The sequence below is a fragment of the Salmo trutta genome, chromosome 7 (assembly GCF_901001165.1).
Source record: "Salmo trutta chromosome 7, fSalTru1.1, whole genome shotgun sequence".
In the NCBI taxonomy this organism is placed as follows: Eukaryota; Metazoa; Chordata; class Actinopteri; order Salmoniformes; family Salmonidae; genus Salmo; species Salmo trutta.
This window is the reverse complement of record NC_042963.1, coordinates 46,891,881-46,906,565: the sequence shown is the minus strand read 5'-3', so window position 1 is coordinate 46,906,565 and position 14,685 is coordinate 46,891,881. Positions and strand designations below refer to the sequence as shown.

At 43.3% G+C, this 14,685-nt stretch overlaps 1 protein-coding gene across 1 annotated transcript in view; it reads left to right on the top strand.

Annotated features, from left to right (window-relative positions):
* LOC115197540 (cystic fibrosis transmembrane conductance regulator) overlaps positions 1-14,685 on the top strand; it is an 80,800-nt gene that overhangs the window by 12,873 nt on the left and 53,242 nt on the right. Inside the window, exons 6-9 of the mRNA XM_029759175.1 lie at positions 11,968-12,131; positions 12,829-12,954; positions 13,828-13,945; positions 14,237-14,365. Coding sequence (XP_029615035.1) covers positions 11,968-12,131; positions 12,829-12,954; positions 13,828-13,945; positions 14,237-14,365 — 537 coding nt within the window. The remainder of the gene's footprint in view (positions 1-11,967; positions 12,132-12,828; positions 12,955-13,827; positions 13,946-14,236; positions 14,366-14,685) is intronic.

The following is a 14,685-nucleotide window of genomic DNA, read 5'->3' as shown; positions in this document are numbered from 1 at the left end:
TGTTTGCCGGGTTGTGTCCAGCCCGGGTGTCACGGTTGTTGTAGGGTAGAGACCAAGACGCAGCGGGAAAATGTACACTCATCTTCTTTTTATTTGGTGAAGAAGGCAAACACAAATAACGTATACAAAACACAAACGAACTGCACAGTCTCGTCAGGCAAACAGCTAAACAAGAACAATCTCCCACAAAAACCCATGAAAAACAAACTCCTAATTATAGGACCCTCAATCAGAGGCAACAATAACCAGCTGCCTCCAATTGAAGGTCCAACCCCAATTAACTAAACATAGAAATACAATAGACTAGATAGAACATAGAAAAATACTAACATAGATCATAGACTAACAAACCCCGGACCACATAAACCAAACACCCCTCTACCTAAATACATAGCCCAAACCACATAAAACAAACACCCCCTGCCACGTCCTGACCAAACTAAAATAACAAATAACCCCTATACTGGTCAGGACGTGACACCGGGGGATGATTTCACATCTCTGGGAGGAAGGACGTCAACATTGCACAGCAGCTGAAACCTGGTTCCATCTGAGTGAAAGCTCCTTGGCCACAACAACACCAGGCTCCAGACAATTAAAGCTGGAAAGGAGGAAAACAGACAAAAATAGATAACACCTTAAAACTTGCATACCAGCAATAACATTAATCGACCCCCAAGTCCAAGCAATAAGCTCAAAGTACAAAGACAAAATACCCGAAGTGTTGCTTGTTCACCCTTGATCATCTCCTTCACTCAAGATGGCGTCTACAGACATGGCAGCTCTGCTTCTAGCTCCAAAGCAACTTTGCAGTATTTTGTTTTTTTGTGTGTTCTTTCTTACATTATTAGCCCAGAACGTTTTTTGTGTTATTACATGCAGCCGGAAAAATGTACAAGCATTTCGCTATACCCGCAATAACATCTGCTAAATATATGTATGTAACCAATAAAAATAGATTTGATTGGATTTGCGCATTTCTATGTTTTGTAGTAAAGAAGATAGGGGAAGATAACTGTTTCCAATGACACCATCGTGTGATTTTAACCAATTATAGTAGGCATTACCTACTAATGTCCTACTAATTGGTTGATGATATCATTGGAAACACTTATCTTCCTCTATTTTGTTTATGACAAAATATAGAAATATGCTATTTTCACATATGTTGATGTTTGGGTGGTGCTGGAGATGATGAATATGAAGTTGAACATTTTAGAAATGTCCCTTTAATGCTAACAATCTGTTATGAGAGACTATGTTTATGAATTATGATGCAGTTATTATGCATTCAGAAAGTATTCAGACCACTTCACTTTTTCCACATTTATTTATGTTACAGCCTTATTCTAAAATGGATTAAATCTACACACAATACCTGATAATCACATAGCAAAAACAGAATTTTAGATTTTTTTTCAAATGTATACAAAATAAATATAAAATGTATATAAGAATTCAGACCCTTTACTCAGTACCTTTGGCAGCGATTACAGTCTCGGGTCTTTTTGGGTGTGACGCTACAAGCTTGGCACACCTGTATTTGGGGAGTTTCTCACATTTTTCTCTCCAGATCCTCTCCAGCTCTGTCAGCTTGGATGGGGAGCGTCGCTAAACAGCTATTTTCAGTTCTCTCCAGAAATATTTGATCGGGTTCAAGTCTGGGCTCTGGCTGGGCCACTCAAGGACATTCAGAGAGTCCCGAAGCCACTCCTGTGTTTTGTCTTGGCTGTGTGCTTAGGGTCGTTGTTTAAGTAAGGAGGTAAGGCAATAAACAGGCCATAGTGGCGAAGCAATTACAATTTAGCAGTTTACACTGGAGTGATAGATGTGCAGATGAGGATGTGCAAGTAGAAATACTGGTTTGCAAAAGAGCAGAAAAATATATATATATGGGGATGAGGTAGGTAGTAGGTTGGATGGGTTATTTACAGATGGGCTGTGTAGAGCTGCAGCGATCGGTAAGCTGCTCTGACAGCCGATGCTTGAAGTTAGTGAGGGAGATATAAGTCTCCAACTTCAGTGATTTTTGCAATTCGTTCCAGTGATTGGCAGTAGAGAACTGGAAGGAAAGGCGGCCAAACGAGGTGTTGGCTTTGGGGATGACCAGTGAAATATACCTGCTGGAGCGCGTGCTACGGGTGGGTGTTGCTATGGTGACCAGTGAGCTGAGATAAGGCGGAGCTTTACCTAGCAAAGACTTATAGATGACCTGGAGCCAGTGGGTTTGGCGGCAAATATGTAGTGAGGACCAGCCAACAAGAGCATACAGGTCACAATGGTGGGTAGTATATGGGGCTTTGGTGACAAAACGGATGGCTTGTGATAGAGTGCATCCAATTTGCTGAGTAGAGTGTTGGAGGCTATTTTGTAAATGATATCGCCGAAGTCAAGGATCGGCAGGATAGTCAGTTTTACCAGGGTATGTTTAGCAGCATGAGTGAAGGAGGCTTTGTTGCGAAATAGGAAGCTGATTTTAGATTTAATTTTGGATTGGAGATGCTTAATATGAGTCTGGAAGGAGAGTTTACAGTCTAGCCAGACACCTAGGTATTTGTAGTTGTCCACATATTCTAAGTCAGAACTGTCCAGAGTAGTGATGCTAGGATGGCGGGCAGGTGCGGGCAGCGATCGATTGAAGAGCATGTATTTAGTTTTACTAGCGTTTAAGAGCAGTTGGAGGCCACGGAAGGAGTGTTGTATGGCATCGAAGCTCGTTTGGAGGTTTGGTAACACAGTGTCCAATGAAGGGCCAGATGTATACAGTATGGTGTCATCTGCGTAGAGGTGGATCAAAGAATCACCGGCAGCAAGAGCGACATCATTGATATATACAGAGAAAAGAGTCAGCCCGAGAATTGAATCTTCTGGCACCCCCATAGAGTCTGCCAGAGGTCCGGACAACAGGACCTCCGATTTGACACACTGAACTCTATCTGAGAAGTAGTTAGTGAACCAATGAGTCATTAGAGAAACCAAGGCTTTTGAGTCTGCCGATAAGAATGCGGTGATTGACAGAGTCGAAAGCCTTGGCCAGGTCAATGAAGACGGCTGCACAGTACTGTTTTTTATCAATGGCGGTTATGATATTGTTTAGGACCTTGAGCGTGGATGAGGTACACCTGTGACCAGCTCGGAAACTGAATTGCATAGAGGTACGGTGGGATTCGAGATGGTCGGTGATCTGTTTGTTCACTTGGCTTTCGAAGACTTTAGAAAGGTAGTTGTCCTGTTGGATGGTGAACCTTCACCCCAGTCTGAGGTCCTGAGCGCTCTGGAGCAGGTTTTCATCAAAGATCTCTCTGTACTTTGCTCGGTTCATCTTTCCCTCGATCTTGACTTGTCTCCCAGTCCCTGCTGCTGAAAAACATCCCCACAGCATGATGCTGCCACCACCATGCTTCATCGTAGGGATGGTGCCAGGTTTCCTCCAGACATGACGCTTGGCATTCAGGCTTTTTGGCAAACTCCAAGTGGGCTGTCATGTGCCTTTTACTGAGGAGTGGCTTCCGTCTGGCCACTCTACCATAAAGGCCTGATTGGTGGAGTGCTGCAGAGATGGTTGTTCTTCTGGAATGTTCTCCCATCTCCACAGAGGAACTCTGGAGCTCCGTCAGAGTGACCATCGGGTTCTCGGTCACCTCCCTGACCAAGGCCTTTCTCCCCCGATTGCTCAGTTTGGCCAGGCGGCCAGCTATAGGAAGAGTCTTGGTGCTTCCAAACTTCTTCCATTTAAGAATGATGGAGGCCACTGTGTTCTTGGGGACCTTCAATGCTGCAGAATGTTTTTGGTACCCTTCCCCAGATCTGTGACTCGATACAATACTGTCTCGGAGCTCTACAGAGTATTCCTTTGACCTCATGGCTTGGTTTTTGCTCTTACATGTACTGTCAACTGTGGGACTTTATATAGACAGGTGTGTACCTTCCCAAATCATGTCCAATCAATTGAATTTACCACAGGTGGACTCCAATCCACAGGTGGACTCCAATCCACAGGTGGACTCCAATCAAGTTGTAGAAACATCACAAAGATGATAAATGGAAACAGGATACACCTGAGCTCAATTTCAAGTCTCATAGCAAAGGGTCTGAATACTTATGTAAATAATTAGTAAAAATATCTAAAAACCTGTTTTCACTTTGTCATTATGGTGTATTGTGTGTAGTTTGTTGAGGGGAAAAAAATATTACATTCATTTTAGAATAGGGCTGTAACGTAACAAAATATGGACAAAGCCAAGGGGTCCGAATAATTTCCGAATACGCTGTAAGTAGTGAAAGCAACTTGTCCTTGCAGTTATTTCACATCAGTGCAGATGAAGGAAAGGAGATGAGGAGAAGACTATTGAGAATTACACCCATGTGGACAGAAACTGTGGTTCAAGTAATACATTTGTGTGTACAGTGTGTATTCTTATGATTAAGTAGTCCACCACACATTATCTGCCCCTGAATGCGCGTTTGTGCTTGTGAGTGCTAGGTTAGCCTCCAGTATGTAATTTAACTGACATTTTGTCATTGAACTGACAGCATGTAGTTTAGCCAACAATATGTAGTTTAGCCAACAATATGTAGTTTAACTGACAGTATGTACTTTAACTGACAGTACGTAGTTTAACTGACAGTATGTAATTTAACTGACAGTATCTATTTTAACTGACAGTATGTAGTTTAGCCTACAGTATGTAGTTTAACTGACAGTATGTAATTTAACTAACAGTATGTAGTTTAACTGACAGTATGTAGTTTAACTGACAGTATGTAATTTAACTGACAGTATGTAGTTTAGCCTACGGTATGTAGTTTAACTGACAGTATGTAGTTTAACTGACAGTATGTAATTTAACTAACAGTATGTAATTTAACTAACATTATGTATTTTAACTGACAGTATGCAGTTTAACTGACGTTATGTAGTTTAACCGATAGTATGTAGTTTAACTGCCAGTATGTAATTTAACTGATAGTATGTAGTTTAACTGATGTTATGTAGTTTAACTGACAGTATGTGTAACGGTTGTCGTCGGGGATAGAGGACCAAAACGCAGCAGGAATGTGGATGCTCATCTTGTTATTTATTTTATATAAAGAGAACACCAAAATAACAAAACGAAGAAAGCACGAACAACAAAACAGTCTTGTCATGCTCACACAGGCAAAACAAGAAACAATCTCCCACAACACTAAACCAAACAATTACCCATATATAAGACTCTCAAATCAGAGGCAACGAGAAAGCACCTGCCTCCAATTGAGAGTCCAACCCCCCATTAACCTAAACATAGAAATACAACAAACCAGAAAGAACATAGAAATACAAAACATAGAACATAGACCAAAACCCGGAAATAATAAATCAAACACCCTACTACATACACCACCACCCCGAACCACATAAACAAAATACCCTCTGCCACGTCCTGACCAAACTACAATAACAAATAACCCTTATTACTGGTCAGGACGTGACAGTATGTAGTTTAACTGACAGTATGCAGTTTAACTGACAGTATGTAGTTTAACTGACAGTATGCAGTTTTACTGACAGTATGCAGTTTTACTGACAGTATGTAGTTTAACTGACAGTATGTAGTTTAACCGACAGTATGCAGTTTAACTGACATTATGTAGTTTAACTGACAGTATGTAGTTTACCCTACAGCATGTCTCTCCACACTTCTCAAGGAATGTGTTAAACAGCGATATTCAACCGGGGGTCTGCAGGGGGTCAACAGGGGGTCTGCAGGGGGTCAACCGGGGGTCTGCAGGGGGTCAACCGGGGGTCTGCAGGGGGTCAGTTGGTCTTCCCTGTGGCTCAGTTGGTAGAGCATGGTGTTTGCAACGCCAGCATGGTGTGTGCAACGCCAGGGTTGTGGGTTTGATTCCCACGGGGGGCCAGTACAACAACAAAAAAAATGCATGAAATTAAATTAAATGTATGAAATGTATGCATTCACTACTGTAAGTCGCTCTGGATTAGAGCGTCTGCTAAATGACTAAAATGTAAAATGTCAACCGGTGATCTGCAGGGGTGTGCAGGAAAAAATAAGAAAATACATGATTTTATTTTATTATTTCAATGTTTTCATGAATATCACTAACAGCAACAGAATAAACAAAATTGTAATTACATACCTAGAGTAGAAAATAGGAGAATATTTCCTCTCTAATGATGTCAACTTTATTTCTCAACTTCTAATATTGAGCTAATTACACTCACTGGAACTTTTTTATTTATTTATTTCACCTTTATTTAACCAGGTAGGCAAGTTGAGAACAAGTTCTCATTTACAATTGCGACCTGGCCAAGATAAAGCAAAGCAGTTCGACAACATACAACAACACAGAGTTACACATGGAGTAAAACAGATATATAGTCAATAATACAGTAGAAAATTAAGTCTATGTACAATGTGAGCAAATGAGGTGAGATAAGGGAGGTAAAGGCAAAAAAAGTCCATGGTGGCAAAGTAAATACAATATAGCAAGTAAAACACTGGAATGGTAGATTTGTAGTAGAAGAAAGTGCAAAGTAGAAATAGAGATAATGGGGTGCAAAGGAGCAAAATAAAATAAATAAATACAGTAGGGGAAGAGGTAGTTGTTTGGGCTAAATTATAGATGGTCTATGTACAGGTGCAGTGATCTGTGAGCTGCTCTGACAGCTGGTGCTTAAAGCTAGTGAGGGAGATAAGTGTTTCCAGTTTCAGAGTTTTTTGTAGTTCGTTCCAGTCATTGGCAGCAGAGAACTGGAAAGAGAGACGGCCAAAGGAGGAATTGGCTTTGGGGGTGACCAGAGAGATATACCTGCTGGAGCGCGTGCTACAGGTGGGTGCTGCTATGGTGACCAGTGAGCGGAGATAAGGGGGGACTTTACCTAGCAGGGTCTTGTAGATGACCTGGAGCCAGTGGGTTTGGCGGCGATTATGAAGCGAGGGCCAGCCAACGAGAGCATACAGGTCGCAGTGGTGGGTAGTATATGGGGCTTTGGTGACAAAACCGATGGCACTGTGATAGACTGCATCCAGTTTGTTGAGTAGGGTATTGGAGGCTATTTTGTAAATGACATCGCCAAAGTTGAGGATCGGTAGGATGGTCAGTTTTACGAGGGTATGTTTGGCAGCATGAATGAAGGATGCTTTGTTGCGAAATAGGAAGCCAATTCTTGATTTAACTTTGGATTGGAGATGTTTGATGTGAGTCTGGAAGGAGAGTTTACAGTCTAACCAGACACCTAGGTATTTGTAGTTGTCCACATATTCTAAGTCAGAACCGTCCAGAGTAGTGATGCAGGACAGGCGGGCAGGTGCAGGCAGCGATCGGTTGAAGAGCATGCATTTAGTTTTACTTGTATTTAGGAGCAGTTGGAGGCCACGGAAGGAGAGTTGTATGGCATTAAAGCTCATCTGGAGGGTTGTTAACACAGTGTCCAAAGAAGGGCCAGAAGTATACAGAATGGTGTCGTCTGCGTAGAGGTGGATCAGAGACTCATCAGCAGCAAGAGCGACATCATTGATGTATACAGAGAAAAGAGTTGGCCCAGGAATTGAACCCTGTGGCACCCCCATAGAGACTGCCAGAGGTCCGGACAACAGGCCCTCCGATTTGACACACTGAATTCTATCTGAGAAGTAGTTGGTGAACCCGGCGATGCAATCATTAGAGAAACCAAGGCTATTGAGTCTGCCGATGAGGATGTGGTGATTGACAGAGTCGAAAGCTTTGGCCAGGTCAATGAAGACGGCAGCACAGTATTGTTTCTTATCGATGGCGGTTACGGTATCGTTTAGGACCTTGAGCGTGACTGAGGTGCACCCATGACCAGCTCTGAAACCAGATTGCATAGCGGAGAAGGTGCGGTGGGATTCGAAATGGTCGGTAATCTGTTTGTTGACCTGGCTTTCGAAGACCTTAGAAAGGCAGGGTAGGATGGATATAGGTCTATAGCAATTTGGGTCAAGAGTGTCCCCTCCTTTGAAGAGGGGGATGACAGCAGCTGCTTTCCAATCTATGGGAATCTCAGACGACACGAAAGAGAGGTTGAACAGGCTAGTAATAGGGGTTGCAATAATTTCGGCAGATAATTTTAGAAAGAAAGGGTCCAGATTGTCTAGCCCGGCTGATTTGTAGGGGTCCAGATTTTGCAGCTCTTTCAGAACATCAGCTGAATGGATTTGGGAGAAGGAGAAATGGGGAAGGCTTGGGCGAGTAGCTGTGGGGGGTGCAGTGCTGTTGACTGCAGTAGGGGTAGCCAGGTGGAAAGCATGGCCAGCCGTAGAAAAATGCTTATTGAAATTCTCAATTATAGTAGGTTTATCGGTGGTGACAGAGTTTCCTATCCTCAGTGCAGTGGGCAGTTGGGAGGAGGTGTTCTTATTCTCCATGGACTTTACAATGTCCCAGAACTTTTTTGAATTTGTATTGCAGAAAGCTAATTTCTGCTTGAAAAAGCGAGCCTTAGCTTTTCTAACTGCCTGTGTATATTGGTTTCTAACTTCCCTGAAAAGTTGCATATCACGGGGGCTGTTTGATGCTAATGCAGAACGCCATAGGATGTTTTTGTGTTGGTTAAGGGCAGTCAGGTCTGGGGAGAACCAAGGGCTATATCTGTTCCTGGTTCTAAATTTCTTGAGTGGGGCATGCTTATTTAAGATGGTGAGGAAGGCATTTAAAAAAAATAACCAGGCATCCTCTACTGACGGGATGAGGTCAATATCCTTCCAGGATACCAGGGCCAGGTCGATTAGAAAGGCCTGCTCACTGAAATGTTTCAGGGAGCGTTTGACAGTGATGAGTGGAGGTCGTTTGACCGTAGACCCATTACGGATGCAGGCAATGAGGCAGTGATCGCTGAGATCTTGGTTGAAAACAGCAGAGGTGTATTTAGAGGGCAAATTGGTTAGGATGATATCTATGAGGGTGCCAGTGTTTACGGCTTTGGGGTGGTACCTGGTGGGTTCATTAATAATTTGTGTGAGATTGAGGGCGTCAAGCTTGGATTGTAGGATGGCTGGGGTGTTAAGCATGTCCCAGTTTAGGTCACCTAGTAGCACGAGCTCTGAAGATAGATGGGGGGCAATCAGTTCACATATGGTGTCCAGAGCACAGCTGGGGGCCGAGGGGGGTCTATAGCAGGCGGCAACGGTGAGAGACTTGTTTTTAGAGAGATAGATTTTTAAAAGTAGAAGTTCAAATTGTTTGCGTACAGACCTGGATAGTAGGACAGAACTCTGCAGGCTATCTCTGCAGTAGATTGCAACACCGCCCCCTTTGGTCGTTCTATCTTGTCTGAAAACGTAGTTAGGGATGAAGATTTCAGAGTTTTTGGTGGACTTCCTAAGCCAGGATTCAGACACGGCTAGGACATCCGGGTTGGCAGAGTGTACTAAAGCAGTGAATAAAACAAACTTAGGGAGGAGGCTTCTAATGTTAACATGCATGAAACCAAGGCTATTACGGTTACAGAAGTCATCAAAAGAGAGCGCCTGGGGAGTAGGAGTGGAGCTAGGCACTGCAGGGCCTGGATTCACCTCTACATCACCAGAGGAACAGAGAAGTATGAGGATAAGGGTACAGCTAAAAGCTATAAGAATTGGTCGTCTGTGACGTCCGGAATAGAGAGAAAAAGGAGCAGGTTTCTGGGGGCGAAAAAATAGCTTCATGGTATAATGTACAGACAAAGGTATGGTAGGATGTGAGTACAGTGGAGGTAAACCTAGGCATTTAGTGATGATGAGAGAGATATTGTCTCTAGAAACATCATTGAAGCCAGAAGATGTCATAGCATGTGTGGGTGGAGGAACTGAGAGGTTGGATAAGGTATAATGAGCAGGGCTAGAGGCTCTACAGTGAAATAAGCCAATAAACACTAACCAGAACAGCAATGGACAAGGCATATTGACATTAAGGAGAGGCATGCTTAGCCGAGTGATCAAAGGGTCCAGTTAGATAGCTAGCCGAGCCATAGGTAGCAAGCTGGTAGAAGATGGAGGAGGTCTGTTTTTAGCCACCTCGTGCGATTCCGCCTGTAGATTAGTGGGGTTCCGTGTGGTAATGCGGGCTTCCATGTATGAAATGTATGCATTCACTACTGTAAGTCGCTCTGGATAAGAGCGTCTGCTAAATGACTAAAATGTAAAATGTAAATGTAAATGGTAGGGGGGACCAGTCCAATTGGCAAAATAGTTAGTTATAGTGGCCCAAGAAAATTGCTAATTACTAATTATACTCACTGGAACTAATTACTGTCATTGGAGCTAATTACACTCACTGGAGCTAATTACACTCACTGGAGCTAATTACACTCACTGGAGCTAATTACACTCACTAGAGCTAATTACACTCACTGGAGCTAATTACACTCACTAGAGCTAATTACACTCACTAGAGCTAATTACACTCACTGGAGCTAATTACACTCACTCGAGCTAATTACACTCACTGGAGCTAATTACACTCACTAGAGCTAATTACACTCACTGGAGCTAATTACACTCACTGGAGCTAATTACACTCACTAGAGCTAATTACACTCACTGGAGCTAATTACACTCACTGGAGCTAATTACACTCACTGGAGCTAATTACACTCACTGGAGCTAATTACACTCACTGGAGCTAATTACACTCACTGGAGCTAATTACACTCACTGGAGCTAATTACACTCACTGGAGCTAATTACACTCACTGGAGCTAATTACACTCCCTAGAGCTAATTACACTCACTGGAGCTAATTACACTCACTAGAGCTAATTACACTCACTGGAGCTAATTACACTCACTGGAGCTAATTACACTCACTAGAGCTAATTACACTCACTGGAGCTAATTACACTCCCTAGAGCTAATTACACTCACTGGAGCTAATTACACTCACTAGAGCTAATTACACTCACTAGAGCTAATTACACTCACTGGAGCTAATTACTCTCAGTGGAGCTAATTACACTCACTGGAGCTAATTACACTCACTGGAGCTAATTACACTCACTGGAGCTAATTACACTCACTGGAACTAATTACACTCACTAGAGCTAATTACACTCACTGGAACTAATTACACTCACGAGAGCTAATTACACTCACTGGAACTAATTACACTCACTGGAGCTAATTACACTCACTGGAGCTAATTACACTCACTGGAGCTAATTACACTCACTGGAACTAATTACACTCACGAGAGCTAATTACTCTCACTGGAGCTAATTACATTCACTGGAACTAATTACACTCACTGGAACGAAGTACTCTCACTGGAGCTAATTGCACTCACTGGAACTAATTACACTCACTAGAGCTAATTACACTCACTGGAGCTAATTACACTCACTGGAGCTAATTACACTCACTGGAGCTAATTACTCTCAGTGGAGCTAATTACACTCACTGGAGCTAATTACACTCACTGGAGCTAATTACACTCACTGGAGCTAATTACACTCACTGGAGCTAATTACACTCACTAGAGCTAATTACACGCACTGGAGTATCGGACATAGGCTTAGAAAAACACCTGCGAATAGTCGACCAGTGTGGCAAGTGCCGCTGGCTGCTGGTAAGCTTTCTTGAATTGGACATACATTTTTGCCAACACATGGCTAACCTTTGTTTAACCAGCTTAACAGCTGCTTTTAGTGAAAATGTGTTTGGAGTTACCTTTCTAGCTAATAGGCTATATAAGAGTTTACACTTCCTCTTCCAATTATTTGCGGATGTCAAAATTATGAAAAACTATGTACCAAATCTATTAATTTTAAAATGTTGATTACTTCTCTTTGCCATTATCATTCACCTGATTGTAAAACAAGATGTGTAAAAAAGTTTTTTTGCTAATGTATTATGGGGTCCCTGAGTTCCCGATTTGCCTGCGAGGGTGTGTGTGTGTGAGTGTGTTCTGTGTACATATACATGTTACTGCGTGTGTCTTCTCTTCATACATTCATGTGTATGTGTGTTGCAGAGTCTTGGCCTGGCCCACTTTGTGTGGATCACCCCTCTGCAGTGCATCCTGTGTGTGGGGTTGATCTGGGAGCTGATTGAGGTGAATGGTTTCTGTGCCCTGGCTGCCCTCACCCTGCTGGGCATCATACAGGCCTGCCTCTCTCAGAAGATGGGGCCTCACAGGTGGGTACTGGACTGTACAGGAGTTCACACACACACACACACACACACACACACACACACACACACACACACACACACACACACACACACACACACACACACACACACACACACACACACACGTACACACACACTGTGCCCTCTAGATGGGTCTGTACAGGACCAGTAGCTCTGGTCTCCGCCACTGATCTCATCTTACCCACATGGAACAGAACGGCATGGCCTGTGCCCCTGAGAAATGTCAACAAAGTGGGAAACACTGCCTATTCAGACGGGCACAACTTTCACTGTTCCACACAAAACTCTTTGATCCAGAAGTAAATCTTGTTAATTAACATCCAAACCTGTTAAGTCTTCATGTTTATGTTCTCAGCCATCTCTCTGAAGTTGAAAAGTCTCATTAATTGTATCAATATGGTGTGTGTGTGTGTGTGTGTGTGTGTGTGTGTGTGTGTGTGTGTGTGTGTGTGTGTGTGTGTGTGTGTGTGTATACGTGTGTCTTATTCTGTGCTGTGTGTGTGTGTGTGTGTGTGTGCTTACGTGAGTCAAATATATATGTGTGTGTGTGTGTGTGTGTGCTTACGTGAGTCTAATATATATGTGTGTGTGTGTGTGTGTGTGTGTGTGTGTGTGTGTGTGTGTGTGTGTGTGTGTGTGTGTGTGTTTGTGTGTGTGTGGGGGGGGGTCCTATGATCAGGCAGAAAAGAGCAGGGTTAATCAGCAGGCGTCTGGCTCTGACCTCAGAGATCGTAGAGAACATCCACTCAGTGAAGGCCTACGGCTGGGAGGAGGTGATGGAGACCATCATCAAGAACATCAGACAGTAAGACACACACAAAACACTCCATGACCTAACTATAACCTAATACTGTACATAAACAGAGACAAGTTGGTTCCAGCCCTGAATGCTGATTGGCTGACAGCCATGGTATATCAGACCGTATACCATGGGTATGACAAAACATTTATTTTTACTGCTCTAATTACTTTAGTAACCAGTTTCTAATAGCAATAAGGCACCACAGGGGTTTGTGGTATATGGCCAATATACCTCGCGATACGTCGTGCATAAGAACAGCCCTTAGCCGTGGTATATTGGCCATATACCCCCCCCCCCCCCGTGCCTTATTACTTAAATGATCAAGGCAACAATCCCAGAGCTATAGGGAAAGTGGTCATGCTTTGACTCTGTTGTAATACTCTGACGTGAAAAGTCTTGTTAGCAACAGGAACCCATCTATCTAAGATCTTCTTGGAACTAAAAACTATTAGTTTGGATAGATGATCTGTGACTCTCATTAATGAGATTCCCATCAAGATAATTTCGCTTCAATTCCTTTAAATATGAGTCAAAGCTCAAAGGAAGCATTAATTGCGCTCTATGATCATGACACATGACTTTCACAAACAAAGCCAATCAGAGCAACAATCCTGCATTGTGTAGTCCAGTCTATCCTTGATGTGTTATGTTTTTTGGTTATACAGTCCTTGAGTAAAGTTCCAATGTTCAATGTTTAATCCCTGTCTGATTTGGGAGAATGTGGGGCTAAATCCATAATTACATTTCCCTGTGGCTGTTTGTCCACCTATTTATGCCATCAAGTACGTGACAGAACATCTTGTAACCTTGTCTAGGCAGATTGTGACGTAAATATGGTCCCCCACCCCCCCACCTCTCCTCTCTCCCCCCTCCCAGGGATGAGATGACGCTGACGAGGAAGATTGGTTCTCTGCGGTACTTCTACAGCGCCTCCTACTTCTTCTCTGCCATCCTGGTCATTGTGTCAGCCATCGTGCCCCACGCCCTCAGCAAGGTACTTTCCCCACTGGTCTATATATATATTTATTTCAAATCTAATTGACTTGTGATGTTTTTGATGTTGTGAGTATTTCTTTTGTGTTTGTATTGTTGAGAAAGTATGACAAATTAGTTTCTCCTTGGTGATTAATAAAATACCTTTTCTTATCTGTTTTACTACAAAACACACACTTTTCACATACGTAGACACTGGTATTGTGCTGGATATAATGAATATGAGGTAAAACATCTGTGAAATACTTCCATTGGGGATGAATAAAGTTGAATCTGAATGGGGTCTATCCAGGGCATCATCCTGAGAAGTATCTTCACCACTGCCTCTTACCTCATGGTGCTCCGTATGACCCTCACCAGACAGCTGCCCGGCTCCATACAGATGTGGTACGACACCCTGGCGCTGGTCACAAAGATAGAGGTGAGGCGGTTATGCATACTTGGGCATGGGAGGAAAAGACGGATGGGGGGGACGGGAGAAGGATGGAGGGAGGACAGGGAGTGGGGAAAAGGATGGAGGGAGGACAGGGAGTGGGGAAAAGGATGGGGGGAGGACAGGGAGTGGGGAAAAGGATGGGGGGAGGACAGGGAGTGGGGAAAAGGATGGGGGGAGGACAGGGAGTGGGGAAAAGGATGGGGGGAGGACAGGGAGAGGGATGGATGGGGTTTCAAAGTTCCATTCAGATGCGGTACAGTATGCTGGAACTTTGGGTCATCGTCGAAGTGGGAATTTAACTTTGG